The sequence below is a fragment of the Enoplosus armatus genome, chromosome 16 (genome assembly GCF_043641665.1).
Source record: "Enoplosus armatus isolate fEnoArm2 chromosome 16, fEnoArm2.hap1, whole genome shotgun sequence".
Lineage (NCBI taxonomy): Eukaryota > Metazoa > Chordata > Actinopteri > Centrarchiformes > Enoplosidae > Enoplosus > Enoplosus armatus.
In genome coordinates, this window is record NC_092195.1 from 19530383 (window position 1) to 19551377 (window position 20995).

At 42.0% G+C, this 20995-nt stretch overlaps 2 protein-coding genes across 2 annotated transcripts; both read left to right on the plus strand.

Moving 5' to 3' along the window:
- The first annotated feature begins 208 nt into the window (after positions 1-208).
- Positions 209-8085, plus strand: LOC139299284 (epsin-1-like). Its single transcript, XM_070922191.1, has 9 exons — positions 209-277; positions 986-1141; positions 1659-1787; positions 2218-2338; positions 2464-2639; positions 3864-5139; positions 5847-5993; positions 6449-6637; positions 7147-8085. The coding sequence occupies exons 1-9, from the start codon at positions 209-211 to the stop codon at positions 7554-7556; spliced, it is 2673 nt and encodes an 890-aa protein (XP_070778292.1). The 3' UTR covers positions 7557-8085.
- Positions 8086-14624: 6539 nt separating this feature from the next.
- LOC139299010 (germ cell-specific gene 1-like protein) lies at positions 14625-20167 on the plus strand. Its single transcript, XM_070921853.1, has 7 exons — positions 14625-14820; positions 16524-16718; positions 18455-18514; positions 18702-18860; positions 19179-19290; positions 19420-19689; positions 20041-20167. The coding sequence occupies exons 1-7, from the start codon at positions 14625-14627 to the stop codon at positions 20165-20167; spliced, it is 1119 nt and encodes a 372-aa protein (XP_070777954.1).
- Positions 20168-20995: the final 828 nt, after the last annotated feature.

A 20995-nucleotide genomic window follows, 5' to 3' on the forward strand; every position in this document is an offset into this window, starting at 1 on the left:
TCAAACGACATAAAAATAAGTCTTTGACGCCACAGCCAGACATTACAAAAGGTACGGGAGTTTGTATATGTTATTTGATTATGTTTAAGCATGCGTGTATGTGGATCCTTGTTTTCCAGTTCTCTGCACCGATTCATGCAGCATTGTTGACGAGTTTTCTCTGAATCAGATCGAGGTGGTTTGATTCCCTACCTCCCCCCAAGACACCATGACGTCCTCTATGCTCCGCCGGCAGCTGAAGAACCTGGTCCAGAACTACTCTGAGGCTGAGGTCAAGGTAAGAGAAACTGAAATCAAGGGGTGAAGAACTATGTGAACCCAGATATTCCCACTATTTCAGCTAAGTTTTCCCTCCAGCAGAAAATGCAATTATTCTTTCTCATTGTATTCTGTATTGTCTGGCTCAAGATGCATTTTTTTGATTTTCTGAACACTTTTACTTTTGTCAGACACCATTTTTTTATATTCAGTGACACATTTTAGATGCACTGTGCATCATTTTATACACATTGTTATTGAGCATCATAGATGTGGCATTTAAATACGGTTCTGTGGTTTGGAACAATTGTTGTCTGTGCAACATGAGTTTGAAAAGATGTACCCACCGAGTGTAGGTTGAGTTGAAGAGATGGAAGATCAATAGAACAAGCCATTCATTTAAAGTTTCTACACCAGTAAACACATACTGTTTTTCTAAATCACAGTGAGCCATTCCCTTAGATCCTAACCTTCAGGATTTTAGAGTCAGGGATATCATTCTTGCTAAAAAGCTGATCTGAGGAAAAGTGATCGGTGATAACCTGGCAGAATAGATAACGTACCATTTTTGTTTGCTTGATGAAATGAGATGATGGCGAGGTGCTACACTGTAACCGGTGCCACCATTTTTTACTGTGAGTCTTTTTGTCATAAGCTGGTATCTCTTTGGCTTCCACCATCTTATATTTCCTACAGACTGACATTTCTTGCCGTGCTTCTTTTGCAGGTGAGAGAGGCGACGTCCAATGACCCATGGGGTCCATCCAGCTCTCAGATGGCTGACCTCTCCGATCTGACCTACAATGTGGTGGCCTGCAATGAGATCATGACGATGCTCTGGAAACGCCTGAAAGACGACAAAAACTGGAGACACATCCACAAGGTACCACTAATAATGCACAAGTCCCCTACCATGTGTTCAGACTGTGGCTAAACAGACATTTCATTGTCATTATTGTGGATAACAACCTTGGAATTTCAGTATATTTATAGAAACAGGACATTTTCAAATGCACAGATTATTATTAGAGACGGATGGCTGATGGGTACCTGAAGCACCAGACCCCTCTGTGGTGTCTCTGGTGGATGGGTCATAGATTTGTTTTGTTTTTTAATTTATAACCTTTATTTAAACAGGTAATTGGCACAGGTAATAACACAAATCACAGATAGTAATAACTGAGGCAAATAAGGTCACCCAAGGTCACCTTTTGCATATTGTTCATCCTTTCCTACCAAATTTGTGATTTTACACGGATTTTGTTTTGTTTCTTTCACTGTTGTTTTGTCCTATGAATTTCACAATTGCAAAGAAAACAAAACTGTTGGAAACTGTATGGATTGTCAGTTTATTTTTGTTTCACATACATTTGTTCCCTGTCATGCTTTTTTCATACCAGTCGCTGACACTGTTGGAGTACCTGTTAAAGACCGGTGACGATCGTGTGCTTCTGAAAATGAAAGACAACATCTACATCGTCAAAGCCCTCACAGAGTATCGCTTTGTAGAAAAGGATGGCAAGGATCAGGTGATACATGCTTCCTGATGATGTCCAAAGCATGCAACCAACCTAGTATCCATTAAATGTTGCATGCTATGCATTAAGGTTATCCATTATTGGCACTATAATATCCATATCTTCATACTCCTTTTAACGTCTAGGCCAGGTTCACAATTAGAGAATGAAAATAGATTCAGTCTAGGTTCGCTGAAGCCTTGATTCAAAAGCTTTCCAGAGTAAGAATGCTTGACACTTTCAGGCCTGACTAGATCCAAAGGGCTTAAGTCAGAATGTATTTATTTATTGATTCAATTTAGACATTTGTTAAGTTTGGTCTTGTTTTACAAGAGTTGTAAAAAAAGTACCTTTTTTTCAGATAAGTTTTTCAGACTTAGATAGGATTTTGCTCAAATGATCAGAGCCAAATCAAAGTCTAATGTAAGCATATCTGTCCCAGGGTGGAAATGTGAGAGAGAAGGCCAAGGTTGTCCTTGTTCTTATGGAGGACGATGAGAAACTAAAGGAGGAGAGAGACTTTGCCGTCAAGACCAGAGAGAAGACGTCAAAAGGTTCTGCTGGTGAGCCCTTATGTCTTAAAGTATCTAAGTACCCTTTGTTTACCAGCTGTTTTAGTATAAATTTCTTCATTTGTCTGCGTCTCACACAGATCTCATTCCTTCTCTTTTTCATCCCTTCTAACCAGCCTCATCCACGGATGCCATCAAGGATCCCAGCTACAAGCCATGCTATGTTCCTGGGACCTCAGGGCTTCCATCCTTGGACAACATACCCTCAGTGGCTGATTTGACTGCTTCCTTTGCTGCCCGCAAAGAGGAGCGTCTTAAACAGGAAGCTGACAAGAAAGAAACAGAGAGGAGGGTAAGTGTATAGCAAGTATAGTGCTCCGCTACAGCAACCGGACACAGTAGCCTCAACATTACGGCAGTACAATATATAATGCAGTACAGTACAAACCATAACCTAAAAAAAACATTGAGTTGTATCAACATCCTTTTGACAACGTCTCAACACAACTGAACATTCCATAACACCGTTTTGAAGGGCTACTGTATTTAATTGCATATCATATACTGCAGGTGTTCATGTTTTTGTGTCTGCCCTCTGCATATTCATTGGTTCCATTCCTTCACTCCTTTGGGGGAAACCAATGTTTATACATCAGAATCAGAAATACTCTATTGATCCCAGGGGGGAAACTACACATTTATCAAAGAAATATATTTTCTGGGATTGTTTGAGAGACTGTCACGTAAATGATAGGTAGCAGACACAATACTAACAAATTACACTATATCCTCTATACCCCGTGAGACACTAAACCTTTGCCTGCTAGTTCATTCATTCCTTCTTTCAATACGATAAATTTATCACCCAATTTATGCAATAAATCGTAAAATGACCAACTCAAAGTTTCAGTCAAACATTAGAGCATTTGAAGTGAGATTACAGAGCTGTTCACAAACTTCAGTCAAAAAAGAGCCATCAGAGAATAAAAAAAAAAAAGCTCTCCCATCAGGTGCTTTCAGATAATGAGCGGTTGCTGCTGTGGTTGCCACCCAGTAACCCAAGACAGCAGCATCAAATAGCTTTATGTGGTCACAAGAGCGGCAGCAGCCCTCCATCTCCAGCTGCTGTCTGAAAGCACCTGTGGTTGTTTGACTATGCTTTTGATTGTACTCCAGAGAGTTTTTTGTTTGTTTCAGTTGGCATTTTGGCCCTTTATCACAAGTTCTGTTAACCTTAGGCTTTCCAAACGAGATATGAACATGTTCACATAAAATAGGATTATCTGTTGCAAAAAAATGTATATATATATTTGCGTTCACCACCACACACAGCAAATGTCCTGGAACCACATTCATGAAGACAGGGCTGGATCAAAGTTGCCTTGGGTGAGATGTGCCAGGCGAGTGTACGGATACTTATGAGTACCAAATCCTGTAGGTCAAATACCAATTGCAATTGATTACTCAACTTAGACAAATCAGGTTGATGTTCAAGTTTGTGTAAATAGGAAGGGTTTAGTTGCCACTAATGAAACTGCTGTTTGTGTTTACATTTCTAATTTTGCAATTGTAATAGGCCAAGATGAGTGAGGACGAGCTGAAATGGGAGGATGCAGGAAAAGACAATGACGTTAAAGGAGGTGCTTGGGGAAAAGACAAAGTAGAGGAGGAGGAGGTGAAACCAGACGCATGGGGAGCCCCCAAAGAACCTAAAGAGGCCACAGATCCATGGGGCACACCATCAAGGCCAGACACAACTGACACAGTAGCCAGCAGTGATCCTTGGGGGGCTCCAACTAAAACTGACGAAGATCCATTTGCAGCACCAAAAACTGACGAAGATCCATTTTCAGCACCAAAGAATGGAGAAGATCCTTTTGCAGCACCGAAAGATGAATCCGATCCGTTTTGTGCAAAAGATGACCCTTTCAATGCACCCAAAGACAAGGAAGATCCATTTGCTGCTCCAAAAGATAAACCAGATCCCTTCAGTTCATCTAACAATGATCCATTCAATGCACCCAAAGATGATCCCTTCAATGCTCCAAAAGATGATCCATTCAATGCACCCAAAGATGATCCATTCAATGCTCCTAAAGACGATCCCTTCAATGCTCCAAAAGATGATCCCTTCAATGCTCCAAAAGATGATCCCTTCAATGCTCCAAAAGACGATCCTTTTAACGCCCCAAAAGACGATCCTTTTAATGCCCCAAAAGACGACCCCTTCACTGCTTCCACAACACCACCTAAAGAAGATCCTTTCTCTTCACCGACTAAACCTACCCAAGACGATCCTTTTGCTGCACCAACAACACCCCCTAAAGATGATCCTTTCTCTGCACCAAGTAAACCTACCCAAGACGATCCTTTCACTGCACCAACAACACCTCCCAAGGAAGATCCTTTCTTTGCACCCTCCAAACCTACAGAAGAGGACCCCTTTACTGCTCCAACAACACCACCAAAAGAGGATCCATTTTCTTCACCCCCCAAACCTACAAAAGATGACCCTTTCTCTGCACCAACAACACCACCTAAAGAGGATCCTTTCTCTGCGCCATCCAAACCTACTAAAGACGACCCCTTCACTGCACCAACAGCACTCCCTAAAGAGGACCCATTCTCACTGCCATCCAGCCCACCAAAAGATGATGCATCAGATCCCTTCAATGCCCCTCTGGTGAGCTCACCCCAAGGCAGTGCAGATGCGTGGGGAGCCCCTGCTAGCCCTCCACCCGCCACCAGGTCAGATCCCTGGGGCGATGGGACAAGCGTCTCCTCACCTGTTGATAGTTCTGATGCATTTGGGGATGCATCCAAACTGGACAATGACCCATGGGGAGCCCCAGGTAAGAAACAAAGAAATAAATGCTTGAGCATGAAGATGAATTCTTGGAACTTGGGAATGCTGATAAAATATTCTAAACTCAAGGGTCTTACTAGTTTTTTTCGGAAGAGCTTGCTTCCATATCCCATGGCCTTCAGGTGTCATCAGAACTTAAATCACGTGATAACAAGTGGTCATATATAGGGGGGGCCTAACCCCTGTGCCACCAGAGTCATCCCAGTGGGCCTTTATTACAAGGTTGGGCTGTTGGAATATCTGGCGTCATCTGGAGTCAAAGGCCCAAGGAGTCAGTACTTACTGCAAAACTTGAAGCATAACGTACAACAGCTGTGGTGAGTAAGAGATTGAGAGGGCAACGGAAGCAAACGTCAGATATTTATGAACATCAAAACCAGTCATAGCATCGACTGGGAAGGGCTTTGACCAGTAGTCAGTGGACAGTTTCAGAAAGATCAAGGAGGGCATTTACATCTGAAGCCAGAGACCATCTTAGAACAAAGATGGGGATTGCGATCTCCCCCCACGTGCACCCACTTGCTATTACATGGCCGAAGTTCCTTACTTAGGTAACATGATGACACCTGGGCCAGTTCCTCATGTTCATAGTATTTTAACAAAGAAATAACAAAGCCATTAGACTGAAATATTGGTCTCTTTTGTATATCACTGTTCCTCATTGAGCCTGCCTGCCTCTATTTCCCTGTTTAGCCGCAGCTCCAGTTAGCGCAGATGATGCATGGGGTTCATCTGTTCCACCCTCAGACTCCTCCCCATCTAGTGACCCCTTTGGAGACGGAGCATCTAAAAAAGGTGATCCTTGGGGTGCACCGAGCAACGCACCGAGCAATGGCACAGGTAAATAGCATTTTACACTCTGTCTGAATGCATATTTCTGAGTTCCATCAATTGTTCATGAGAGTAAAACCCCATTGTCTGCTTTGTATTCAGCAATAAAATGCTCTTCTCTAATGAAATCAACTAAATCTTTGTTCTGTCTTTAATCTGCTAAGCTCTATGCTCGTTTCTAATTGATAGAACCCTAAAAACCTAACCGTCTGTGCCTGCATCTGTGTTTATTTGCATTTACACATGAATATATGCATTTCTTGTGTACATTTAATGGTCATTTGCATGTGTGACCGTTTTCTTCTATTTTCTCCATTTCATTTCACCTCCATCTTCCCATCAGTCAGCAGTTGGCTAACAATCCTAATCAATTAAACTTATCTTCCGCTTTGCTCTTTCTTCCTCCCTGACCTGTCCCCAAAAGAAAACACCTTTTAGAGTAGAATTGGACCTTTATTTTGCAGGAAAGCGAACATTGCAGGAAAAGGAGATGTGTAGAAAGACTGCTTCGTTTCTGGGCTCTGCGGGGGCGTCGCTTGTTGACTTGGACGATCTATTTTCTTCTAACCCCAAACCCAAACAGCGCCCCCTCGTCAACACGCTCGCCGCCCAGACACAAGCCATTGGTAAGGACAGAAAAAATGCTTTGCTCTGCGTGAAAAATACCGGCTTCATGTGGAAATATTTGTGGTGCATGATCAACCTCTAAGACTGGAAAATCACTGATACTGAAAATCAGTTACTCCCCTGGTGATGTTTCAAATGCATTCCACTACTGTTCAGCTGAAGTCTTCAGTCCAGAGAGAAAGACGGAGAGGGGGTGGAGACATAATGACTGACAAATAGATATTTATTAATAGGTTTGTATGGAAAAGCTTACTGTGATTTGGTTTGCCTAACCACCCCTCCCCTGTGGTCTCGCTGTAGTGTATAGATGTTGTTGTATGTGTGTGTGTGTGTGTGTGTGTGTGTGTGTGTGAGCATTAGTGACCTATTGAATTTAGTATAGACACTAGTGTATATTAACCAGCAGATATTTAACTCTTCTCACCCCTCTCTCTGCTTTGGTGCATTTTCTCTTTGCTGGAATACTTCAAACTGTATATCCCTCCCTCCTTCCCCTCATCCCTCCATCCTCCTGTTACTCCTCCTAATTTCCCAGGCGCTTTCAAAGCCAGGGGCATGACACCTGGCCCTGTGGTCAGATCAGGGGCTGTTGCAGGGGTCTCCCTTCCTGAAACATCAGCCCCGTACTGCAGCTCTTTCGGTTCCACCCTTGCTCCCCCGTTTGGTGCACCTTCTCCCGCCTTTGGAGCTGCTTATCCTCTCGGTGAAACTCCCCTATTTCAGCTACCGTCCCATACAATGGGAGTGTCGTACTCTGGCTTAAATATGCGCCAGGCAGCTCAGGTGGCTCCTCCGTGTTCAGGAGGGAATCACCAAGCAGGAGTGGCTTACTTGGGAGGATCCGCTCCACAGGCCGGGGATGGAGTCCCCTTCCAGCCACAGTGGCTCACAGGCAGCGGGTTGGGTGAGACGGTGAACAAAAACAACAACCCATTCCTGTTCTGACAACTTGACATGTATTGTTTCCTATCAGATACATGTATTATATTAAATGACCACACTGGGTGGTTTTACATGTTGTAGCCTTCCAAATGCATCTACTGTATGTGCTTCCAAAACATAGTGTAGGATTTTAGATTGCTTTCCTGTGTACCTTCCAGGCAGCCATTATTTCAGTTTTGTATTCAAAGACTGTTAATGAAACTCTATTTACAGGCAAGGCACATTTATTTGTGCAGCACCTTTCAATAACAAGGCAACTCAAAGTGCTTTGAAGACCAACAATAAGCGAACATAGATATCGTGAAATCCCTTTCATTGAAAGGTTACTTTTCAGCAGCTGACTCTCAAAGCTCAGATTTCAGAATACCCTTGAATGCACCACAAAAGAAGGGTTTCCAAAACTCTTTATGAGACTAATGTATGCATAATAATAGCATTACGTAATAAAAGATAAATGTTTTCTTTGTTTCGCTGAAATCAGTGGCAGCCTGGAAGGTAAGAGCAGTATAAAACTTCGTAGCATACTTTAAGATAACAGGCTGAAATTACAACATGTGTTCGACTTGTCAGGCTAAAACATGCAAAGTCATTTGTGTGATCCTTTTGATTAAACCCATCAGCTCCTCAACTTACCTTTTCCCTCCCTTTGAGGTCTACATAAAAGCCATGATTTCAATGTATGCAGCAGAATATCTCAACAGAAATACACACTAAATATGCGTGAAACTGTGTACTTAATTTGAAACAAATCTATTGGATCAGCCGGTGTTTTTCTTTTTCATGCACAAATCTAAGAAACAGAGAGCACCTACGTGTGAGTGTCTATGTGGAAATCCTGAAGAATTACTGTTGATGTTGTGCGATTCTGTGACCGGACCTGTAAAACATTGACAGAACTGATCTGGGAAAAGACGTCACTGGAGGTTTTCATTAAGTGTGCATGTGTTTGTACTAGGCGGAGCGTGTGTGTGTGTGTGTGTGTTTGACCTGTGTGCACGCAGTGTGTGTGCATTATATATTGTGCTGATGTAAATAGTGGAAGTAATCACAGATAAACCTTGAAATATACTGTATATTAGAGTGTTACAATCATGAGTAACTATTTATTGATCTATTTATTGATTGATTTATTGCTTGATTATTTATTGATGCAAAAATGCAGCGGTGGCCTCCCAACAAAAACAAGTTCAGGTTAACTTTCATCACAGTGTCATCATCATCAGACAGGTTCACCTGATGGTATTGATCACATGCGATGTCAGGCGTGATTGGCTTTAATCTGACTTGGCTGCTCAAACGCTGCATTATCAATCAACTCAGTAACCAATGGTGGCTTTCTCTTCCCGGTTTCGTTGTAGTCGTTCTGGATTCATTGTGTAATTGAACTTGTCTTCGCTGTATCTCCTGGCATTAGACAAGAAACAGAAATGTATTATTGTATGATGTTTAGCTACAGTGCTAAATAAAAACCAAATTCGAGCATATCAGCGTCTTTAATGTGCATGCTGTCTGAGCAGATCCTCTTCTGTATATGTGTGTGTGTGTGTGTGTGTATCTGCTGTGTGAGCGATTAATGAAATATTTTAACACACCTGTACGAAAAGGCAAATGTGTATAAAAGGCTCCACTTAACCTTTTCTGTAGCACTGCAGCTGCTTCCTCGTGGCTGGAGATGCATTTTTGAGACGTTTTGACTTAGAAAACATGAACAGTAGCAGGATTAATCAGATTTTAAGGGATGTGAAGACATCACAGTTCAGTAAATCATAGCCACCCTGAAAGCAGAGAGGACCAATGAGTAGTTTTGAATTGTTAGCGTTCGTTTGTGTTTCACGGGCCTGTACACGTCTTTCATGTATTTTTGACTCCTTTTAAAAGTGAACTTTGGTGGAAAACTTGACTGAAAGACAGTTTAGCTTCAAGGAGTTATAGTAGAGAAAAACAGGTCCATAACACTATTATTATTATTATTATTATAATTTCTCAAATTTAATTTTGTATGAAATTAATTTATTTTGCTGTGTATTTCAATTTAAAGCTGTGTTGTAAACTGTGACAGTATACAGTACATTTGAGAAATAAAATAATAAAATAAGTGACACGCTTACTGTTCTCACTGCGTCTATTCAACATCTGATTTTCTTCTCAAATCTCAATTTTTACAGTGAATCTCTTGTTGTTTATTGGGGATTTCTTTGAGCTCAACTTTTGTCCTCCAACCTATAAAGAACTTGCCAACTGTCACCACAAGAGGGCCACAAATACAAAGACATTCAGACACAACAAATTCCAGTCGCTCTATATGAAACACGTCGTGTACGACCAGTCGATGCCACTGTCATTGGCATATTGAAAGCAAAACTATTTAGGACACATCTCTTGATTATCAAACATTAAGTGCGTTAAAATAAATTACATGTAATTGAATCACTACCCATTAACGTCCCTTAATTTCACCTCCACTCAAGAATGATTTTTATTGCATTTATATGTGTGTTTGAGCTTTCTGTGAGAGCTTTTTTCACATTCATCTGCTGAAGAGGGAAAGTTTACCGGGTGTTTTTACGAGCACGATCCAAAACATCACAACTAATTTGGCAGCCAATCATGGAACCAGTTTAAAACTATATTAAACACATTATTATTTGACTTATTTGTCTCGAAACATATCTGGAGAGGATGTTTTAACTAAACTCTGCATTGTACAGTTCATTCAACGGTTTTATTCATTAATTCATTCACTGAATCTCCCAATTAATTTAGGAGAGTAAGGGGAGAGTTAAAGCCATCACAGAATTGGTTGAGAAGAGGAGGAAATGTAGGATTGATTGTTGAGGCGGATCTGAGTCTCCCCATTCATGGCGAGGGAGCTTAGTGTCTAAAAACAGAAGGAGGGACATTGGGGATTTGACAGCTAGTCAGCACATGTTACTTTAGGACATGATGGTCAGAGTCCTTGTGTTGCCTTTTTTACACAATCAGGTCAGATTACATGATGCAAACTGAAACGTTCTTATTTACTGCAATTTAATGTCAAAACAATTGCTGTTGGTTTTTCCTGTGTAACACTGTTTTGTCCTGATTATGATTTAAATGTCTCATTAACTCGTTCTCTAAATCAGTTTGATCATGGAGTCTTTGCTCTCAGCCTGGAGAGAAAGAGAAAATGATGCACATAATAATACAGTCACAGTATTATCCAGAGTGAACATTACTGGATTTATTAAGACAACAAGTGATTATTTGTTATCTTGAGAACATACGTTAACAACCACACGCCTTGTGTGTACAAAGACAAGTGATTGCTGACAGTTTGACAGGGGGTAAAAGAAAGAGCAGGTGAAAGTATGACTTTTGCAAAGTGGAAAGTTTGAGGAAAAGCAGTGAAAACTAAAAACAGGGAAGAAGAGCTACTTGGTCAGAAATACTCGTGCCGGTATATTTAAATCATCGATGCAAGCATTTATAAATCACGTGTACTGTTTATTGCTTATTTTGGTCTTTTAAAAGACTTTCGTTTCTCTGATTTCAGTCATGAATCAGACGATGCTGAATGGTCTCAGCCACGTCGGCTGGAGACGATGATGTCAGTGTGTCGGTGGGTCGGCCTGTGGTCTTGGATGGATTGCCATGACGCTTTGTAAAGACATGTAAGGCTCCCAGAGGATGAATCCAATCGATTTAGTTGATCCTTTGACTTTTCCTTTAGCACCATTATCAGGTCAAATTTCTATTTGTCCAATACTTTGGTTTGTGACCTGCAAAACTTATGACATTGCCATCAGTACTGTTCTTTGTGTTTGGTGCTAATTAGCACGCTACACTAAGATGGAGAACCTGGTAAACATACAATCAACTTGGACCTGACTTGTCATCCTTGTTCCCAGTACAACTTGTTGGCTGATGCATACTAACTAAGGATAATGGACTTGTTCTTACCAGTTTGGACAAATATGAGCATCAGAGCTTCTGCGTGGCAAAGCACATAAAAATACAGGCTATTCAACTGAATTATATTCTCCTGTTTCTGATGCTGTTGTTTGTTCTCACCCAGCTGAAGCAAGAAAACCTTTGTACAGCCCGTCCCTAACATGCTGTTCCTGGCTCAAGAGAATCAAACCAATGACTTTCAAGTGATGGGATTGCCTAAAGCCAGCAGCTGTATATACTGTACAGCTGTACTGGTTAGTGTTAAGAAGGTCTGAAGTTTAGAGAGCAACACGAACCATGAGACTACAACACTGTTACACTCATCTCAATCCAAGCTGTTCCATACCATACTGTCAAATTAATCACTATAGGACCAGAGGTCAGGAGGGTTATGAGTGCGAGAGGAGGAGAGATGAAGAAAGCAAGAGAGAGAGAGAGAGAGAGAGAGAGAGAGAGCTGTGTGGATGGATGAATCGACAGTATGGGGAGCAAAGGGGAGGGAAAGTAACAGATGGACTTGTGAGGATTAGAGGGAAATCTGGGTGGGTTTCTGATGGAAACTCACCCAAGACGGAGGAGGGAGTGATGAGGGAGCGCAGAGGGAAAGGTGAAGGAAACCGAATCCCTGCTCCAGGAGAGGTGAAGGAAACACAAAGAGTCTCGCTGCCGGGGTCCCAAACATGGTGAGTCGAGCTGTTTGTTTGTTTTTTTATTGTGTTGCACGAGTGTAAGCTGATCAAAAATTGAGCGTGAACAACAGCTGGATTTTCCAATCACATACATGAGGGGAAAGATTTCAGCTTTTCATGATGAGATGACACAGAGGAAAGAAATAAAGTGCGTACTTCTACTCTCTGTAGTGACAGACCAGTTAAAACAGCATTTACCCACCAAAGTGCCAACTAAAAGCTGTAAAAATGATGTTCTGTAGGCTGTCTATACGCTGGGAGTTCATGTCTCAGAGCTGTCTGCCTGGATCGGTTAATCTGTAAGCCTCAGCTGTTGATGGACAGGTGTGTGGAGACATCATGTCCACACATGTACAGTAAGTAAAGGTCAAGCAGCACAATAACTGCCTCAGTGTACTGTATGGATTATAGTTTCACACCATGGGATGATTTGATGGACCAAATTAAACCCTGACTCCTGGTTGAACATCACACAATCATCTATGATTAAAATGATTTGATTAAAACGGTGGTACATGTGATGGGGGGGGGGGGGGGGGGCATGGATGATTTTGAGTATTTCACTAACTGTAAACTTCATGTACAGAGTTCAGTGTATGAGACATTTGTTTTCCAACTTTAAGTTTGGTCATTTTTGGTCATAGAGAGTTCGTTAAGATGAATTGTGCAGCGCGATATTAGAAAAATTCAATATATAGAGGATGTTTTTTTTCTCGATATGGTTAAAAAGCAACCACACCTTCCGTTTGCATGTTTGCTTTACCTTTTGTTTTAATGGCTCATTTAACATCTGGCCAACATCTGTGGCGTGTTGACAAACTGTTAACTGTTGCTACGAACACTTTCTAAGCTGTTTTGTGTGATTTTATATATTGTTGTGTTGTTTTACCCCCTGAAAACATTGTCTTTGCTGACCTCCAGAGGTTTGACCTCTCACCTTGCTGCAGTGATGTACAGGTGCACTCCAGGACACCATGACATCACTGTTGGGTGTGGTTATAGATTGAAACTTTCAAGACTTACTTTGCACTGATGCAGTCTTTTTTTTTTCCACTTTTGTTTGGTTGTGCTGTCACAGCTGAGGAAAAAAGGACCAAGATGAGATCACAATGGGTGTCATGTTTACTGGAAACTACTGGTTTTACTGGATAAATGGGTCCTATGCATTGTCCTTTTCACACTTAGTCTCAGCTGTTACCTAAATCGAAGGATAGCCAAGTCAAACTTTCAACGTACTTCTTTATATAGTCCAATATCACAAATAACAATTTGCCTCAAGGAGCTCAAGCATAGGCCTCCATTCTTTTTTAACTATTTCTTCTTCCAGCTTTATTGATTAGAGACCATGTTAACATGTTCTGGAGTAACAACCTTCAACACAGTAATGACACAATAGTGACACTCGGCAGGAAGGAAGTGCAACCTAAATGACTTGACTTCCATCATGGTCATGACTCAGCTGTTCCTAATGACTCTTAATCCAGATGTTTGCCTCTCTCTCCCTTCTTTACTTTTAGGTGGTCGTCCAGACAAAGACGGCATGAGAGTCAGCGGGCATTAATCTCATCCACCTAACCCTGCAAGATTAACACAGATTACCAGGCCCAGAGGTAGGCCTGAGATACTGGACTAATCACTCCTTTGCGAGCTCAAGAGGTGGAGGGACAGGTTGAAGAACGGGATGTGCCCTGAGAGCCGAGACTGATTAGTTTCAAAATCCGCAGGATAAGATTTAGACGTTTTATCTTCATCCAAGAGGGAAGCAGCAACTGTCTGAAACACAGAAGAAGGACACGAGACGGGAGTTGTGATGGAAACATGGGGTAGAGTGGCAGCTCGGTGACGAGAAATGTGTGGAGTCAAACGTCTCGCCCGGCCTCAGAAGGGTCCCAAATTTAAATCTGATGAACTACTTTGCCAACGCTGATATTCTTTGAGTGACACTTGGAGCGGGAGGAGAGCCGGAGTTCCTCCTGCAACCTCTGGCCTGCACATCTGTCCCTTTTTCTTTCTTTCTCGCTGGAAGTGATTAAATCTCAACACTTCATCTTTCTCTACTCCGCTGTCCTCTGACCTCCGCTCATCGACTGTTCTCCTTCCTCCAACCCCACCCTCCCTCCATCTCTCCACCCGACCTCTTTTCAGATTCCCCTCTGACCTTTGTTCCCCCTAATCCCCTTCTCTCCGCCGCCTTCTCTCTGCTTTCTGCCACCCTCGCTGAATCAATCTCACCACACCCGCCACATCATCAACTCACTGGACCTCATGTTGACTTGTCGTTGTGGTGTCACGGAAACCCCCTAACTCCTCTGATCCTCATCCTGATTGATCAACAGAACCTGTCAGGCTCTTGCCACCATTTTTGAGCCTCAAAGTGGAGCCGAAGCACACTCTGAAGTCATAATTCTGGGTTCTCATTTCTCGTTGGGTTTCCTCAAGTCCAGAAGCAACAATGCTGGAGAACATGTCCAGGCGTAACCGCTCCCTGCTGTCACTTTCCCTCACCTCATTGGCCCTCACCCTGTCCGTCTCGGCTTTCTGCACCTCCTATTGGTGTGAGGGAACACACAAGGTGGTGAAGCCTCTCTGCCTGTCACCTGTCAAACTGAAGAACTGCGGGCAGAACAACAGCCAGCCGTACACCACAGGTGAGGGCGGGAAACATCAACAAACATGCTAGTGTTTGTAATTTCAGTATGGCTGCCCCTGGTGTACAGGTACAGGTTTGTCCACACACTGTGAGACCACATAACAGGCCAGATGCTAATAAAACCCAATAGCTATTTATTTGGAGATTTGCAAGCCTGCATGTCTTAATTAGAACTGTTAGTAGAAAAGTGAAGGATCTTTAGACATCTAAAGAATAATTGTTTCAACAACATTTCACAGTTTTATGTGACATAAATGTCTAAACAAACTTTCACTTTTCAACTAAATGTAGCCCAGTTTTATCTCAGACATATATATATATATACATATGTGTGTGCGTGTTATGTGTGTGTCTCTTGGCTGGCAAATCACCACCAAATCTGTGTTTATTGGGAACTTAATAAGGATGTATCTCTCTAATTGTGTCCAAACAACTTTCACCAGTTTGGCCAAGGAGGGCCTGACGTCACTTCCATCATGTCTGTTTGTCTGATTTTCAACAACTTAAATGTGGTGGAAGGTTAAAACATGGGTCTAGGAACGAGTGATTCTTCTTCAGTGTGGATCGTATGTATCCCACAGGATGTGTGTGTTTTGACTGAGATCTTTAACCAGATGCAGATTTCTGAGTAGCCTATTAATTAGTAAAGAAAACAAAAAACAAGCATTTTGTGCATCTTATTGTAAAGTGTTACCAAATCAGGGAGTGTGACGCATCTCAAAAACATTAACATTACACAAACACATACACAAACATTACATTTGGGCAGTTGTCAAACCACACGTCGCTCAAAGACGGAGGAAATTAAACTCTTGTACATTTTTTGACTTTGACTTTTGAAGAGAGAGAAAGATGACAAAAATGTTTTATCATGACGTAGTTTGAAAGTCAGTAACTTTCACAGCAACTTACCTGCATCATTAGTGTCACTGTAGATGTTTCAACCGCCAAATTATATGAATATGATATTTGCATGTTTTCACCAGAAAGAAATCATTATTGTTTTCATATAATATTTATGATGTTGTACATTTAACCTTTAAAATATAAAGTCTAAAATTGAAAATGCATGATTTTTTGTTTATATAAACCTGCTGTGAGTAAAGCTGCATAAATAAACTTGTAGGATGTGGACCTACTTCTTGTATGTCACTATTCACTCTGGAGTGAAAAGTGTTGATATCTGACTTCTGTCGCACAACATATTGATAATGTAAGAATAACTATTAATATTTCCAAAAATACTTCTTAGTACATTGTAATTTAGCGCAGGATTTTACAGCATCCACAATACTTTCCTTGCACCCCATATTCCAAGTGTTTTACACTTGACTGGCAGAGATTCACATAATCCCGGCTTTGTTGCTAATCTCAGAACCTCGTATCTGCAGCTGCATGTTATGTGGATTCACTCGCCCTCTGTCTTATCTTCGGGCGCTAAGCCTATTTGTTTCCATGTAGTATTCAATTTTCACGGTATAGAAAAAGACAGATTACCTAAAGAACAGTGTTTCAGTGCCGGAGTGTGTTACAGGCTGTGACCCACAGGAGACCCCTGTCAGGATCCATGTCAGAGTGTCTTGGCATGCTGGATCATTCCACCTTCTTTATCTTTTCATATGTATCCCCTCTCTGTTTAGTTTCCCCTCCTTTTCTCTCTTATTACTTTCATCACTCTTTGTGTCATCCTTCTCCATCCAGAGGCCCCCACCCCGGACCCAAAGAACCCACCCTCCAACGTGACGCTGTCTCCGCTGCAGAAGGAAGAGCTGGCCAGGATCAAGAGGAAGCAGCTGGCCAACGCCGTCCATTACATCTGGGAGACGGGCGAGGACAAGTACATGCTGCGCTACTTCCACACCGGCTTCTGGCTCTCCTGTGAGAAGCACAATGAAGGTTTGTGACGGGAACAGAAAACAACTTCAACAACTTCAACAGCTTCAATGGTATCTGCTTTAGAGTTATCTCCCAAACACCATACACATGTTCAAGTGGAAAGTACAATGGACTTGTATTTCTAACCAGGACAGAACTTTATAGCATTATAAATCTTATATCATTCATACCATTCAATAGTACAGGAACCTGAAGTTTACCCAAGTTGAAGTACTTTACTAGCAGGAAAAGTAATGTGATTACAGAAGGAGGTTCTTTTATATTGCGTTACTAACTGACAGAAGAGTCATATTATCAGTGGTGGGACTAGTATTCAGATCTTTTACTACTTTTAAGTAAAAGTGACAATACAACAATAAAAAAATACTCCATTACAAGTTAAAGTCCTGCATTCAAAGTTCTACTTAAGTGAAAGTACTCGTTCTGCAGAAAAAGGTGACTGTGACTGATTTATTATTATATATTAGACTGATTTTTTATATCAGTGGCTAAGTAGTGATGATGATGATGATTAATGGAATAGGAAAGAAGTAAAAACAAACTTCTGCTACGCAAAGTTGTAATCGCTTTTATTTTACTTTTGTCTACTCTTTTTGTGAAATATGGGAAAAGTTACTTCTTCTTTTTTAATGTAAAACCTTAACGTGTAAAGTAACTATATCTGTCAAATAAATGTAGTGGATTAAAAAGTAGAATATTACCCTCTGAAATGTAATACAGCAGAATAAAATGGAAATAATCAAGTAAAGTACAATTACCTCAAAAAGTAATAAACTTGAGTAACGTATTTATATGCATTGATTTAAGCATCGACTTCAGCAACAACACTTCAACAGAGAGCATTGTTGTGAAACCCTGTAACTGTGTGTTGTGGTCAACATGATGATTTACAGTAAAGCTTCTCTTCAATCCTCATTAAGGAGGATCTTTTGTACAAGTCTGGATTATTGTAGCCACAGAAATGACCGGCAGATAAACTGTCTGTTACTGGTTCAGAGAGCAGGAAAAGAAACAGGAGAAACAAGCTTGTTATCTTTATTCATACAACATTTTCTACAAAGATAACACCGTAAAACAAATTAGCCAAATACGCCTGTTTGCATATCTTTCTTTTGTTGGTTTCTCCACCAAAAACTTCACTCTAACCTCCAAAATCTCTGTTAAAGAAAAAAGGAATCCACGCAGGAAGAATAAAATACTAAATCAAACCTCATCTAACCTGCTTCTTCCTACAGTTCTGATTAAAACATATTATCACTGCAGTTATTAGATGTCAGGTGAGCCACACAGCACGGCCCATGATTCACGCCTTCCTCTCAACTCGCACACATTATGTGAGAAAGCAATGCACAGAGCAGCAAGCTTAGGTTTCCTGAGAACAAAAAGTAATCACTGGCATGTGTTCCTCCAGTAAAAGATGCTGTGATTGGTTGATAGTCAGCTGTTTGACCTTAAATTGCTCCTCCCATAGGAAGGTGAACTACTGGGCTTAAAGCAGCTCTTTTTATTACGTTTTTCAGGATTTATAATGATTATAGACGTACGTTCTCAGCATTTGCAAGAGATTATTTATATCATCCTGCTGCGAAAACTACATGCAGTTGTAAAATAACACTCAGGCTTTTGTTATGACAGAGGCTTTAAGGACAGTTTTGCTTTAATCCCCTAAATGATGGTGGAGATTCATTCAAAGAGCCTTTCACTAATCTGCATAACGGTTGTGATTGTTCTTCCAGGTGATGATCAGGAAGAAAAGTGTCGCAGCTTCATCGAGCTGACGCCAGGAGAGACACAAGGTTTATACAACACATACCAAAGCAGAACATGTAGAAAATATAACCTGCATTCTTAATATTTCCATCATCAACACGAACACTAATCAACAACTAATCAGCAGCAAATATAATGAAAGTATTTAGTATAAAGTACTTAGAGTCAAATCCGTCCTTTTTAGCATGTCCTTCCCTTGTCCTCTGCTTCCAGGCGTCCTCTGGCTTTCAGTCATCAGTGAGTTCATGTACATCGGTCTTCTGGCGATGGGCTTCCTGCTGATGTGGGTGGAATCGATTTGCCTCTGTGCCAAGAGGGAGATGAACGCCCTCAAGATCAACGCCTTCGCCGCCATGTGCACTGTCCTCTCGGGTGAGGAGGATGGGGGGGGGGGGGGTCCAGTAACACTGGACACTGATCGTCTGATCGTCGTGAGACCAGAAGAAAAAAGGAGCCTTTTTTGATTTTGTCTTCAGTTATTTGTGATTTTAATTTTACATGTAGTGGTTTCCTGGTTTGTAGACTCAGGTGTGCTGATGACTGATTGACCCCCTTGATGTAAATACTTTCAAATGCTCTCTCTGCCTTTCATTTCTCATATTTCTTTCTATTTCCCCCCCAAATGATAACTTATTCTCTCTGGTTTCTCTCTTCTTAACTCCTCATGTCCATCTTTTCTTGCTCTACCAGGTATGATGGGGATGGTAGCACACATGATGTACACCACAGTGTTTCAGATGACTGTGAGCATCGGGCCCAAAGACTGGAGGCCACAGACCTGGGACTACGGATGGTCTTTTGCGTAAGTTTGTTTCAATTTAATCCCCCCAAAAAAATCTGACTTAAGGCTTTGTCACACCTGCATTTAAAACTGTGAGATCTTAATCTAATAAAAATGTTCTCCCACGTCTTTCCTCCCTGTATTCACCAGCATGGCGTGGCTGTCGTTCAGCTGTTGCATGGCGGCCGCCGTGGCCACGCTCAACTCCTACACTAAGACCCTCATCGAGATGAAGCACCGAGCCAGGGTGAGGCTGGAGGAGCTCCGAGCTGCTGCCCGCGCCCCCTCCTACGAGGAGGTCGTTGGAGCCGGTGGCGGAGGGGTGTACTCCGTCAGTCAGCTGATTCAGCTCGGCCAGCAGGGGGCGCTCATGGACCCTCTGTGGCCCAGAGGAGCGGGACCAGCTGTCGGACCTCTGGCGTGTGGCGCTGGGGGAGCGCTGCTTGTTGGTGGAGGAGGAATTGGAGTTGGAGGGGTGGGAGCTGTTGGCATTGGGATGGGAATGGGAGTGGGAGGAATGGGGGTAGGAGGAGTTGGCTATGGAGGAAATGGAGTTGGAATGGGAACAGTTGGAGGAATGGGGGTAGGAGGAGTTGGCTTTGGAGGAAATGGAGTTGGAATGGGAGGAATGGGAGCAGTAGGAGGAGTTGGAGGAATGGGGGTAGGAGGAGTTGGCGTTGGAATGGGAGGAATGGGAATGGGCGCAGTAGGAGGAGTTGGAGGAATGGGTTTGGGAACATTGGGAGCAATGGGAGGAGTGGGAGGGGGAAGGCTGGTGGACCATCATGGTATGGTGGTCGTGGAGGGATGCTGCGCTGATGGATGTGAAGACTGTGAACGGGAGATGGACGAGATAGATTACGCTCTGCAGGAGGAGAGAGAGGACTCACTCTGCTGAGACTCTGGGGGGTGAAGGACTGTGACAAGCGTCTCGTCAGGACTGACTCTATACATTATATTTGATTGAAAGACTACAAGACTTGAACACATACTTTCAAATATGTTTGTTTTTTGTAAATATGCAGTTTAAGATGGTGCATTTCTAGACTTTTTTCAAGTTTGCAGCAGTTGAACAAGGATCATTTCAAGCTGTGTCACTGGATTTCTCGACCTCTAGGGAGCAGAAAGACTTAGGAAACGAACTCACAGCTCCGATGCACTGCTGGTTTACCGCGTTGTTACGGCTAACAAGTTAGCAGAGAATCGCCCACTCGCATTTCCAGCAGCCACAGAGCAACATTATCATCCCATTGCATGTCATATTAGTTGCCACCCGATGAATGTAATTCAAATATTCATTCTCCTTTTAACTTTGGTTTGGTTTCCATCAACAGAAAAATCTGAACTAAAACAGTTGGCTAAAAGAGGCTAAAAGCTGCATGGAGTTTGGTGTTGATTCTCATGAGGTTTTCTGCTAAAGACTTTGCTGGTAATGTTGTCACTGTTAACAGAAAAATATAACTTACTGAAGCTTCAAACATGTCTTTATAGCATGTAATTGCGCACTCAACCCCCACAGTCTTCACCCAGCGGCACTGTTGATGTTTTGAAACTAATTTCCTAATCTCCTAAATTCCCACAACAATATTACCAGAAATAGAAAAACAAACTTCAGTTTTCTTTGCTCATGTAAATCCAGCCTTACAGTGACTTCTTCAGGGATTGTGTGTAATTTTATGGTTCTTGAGATGTATGAGAGGATGTGAGATTGTATTCAAAATGGCAC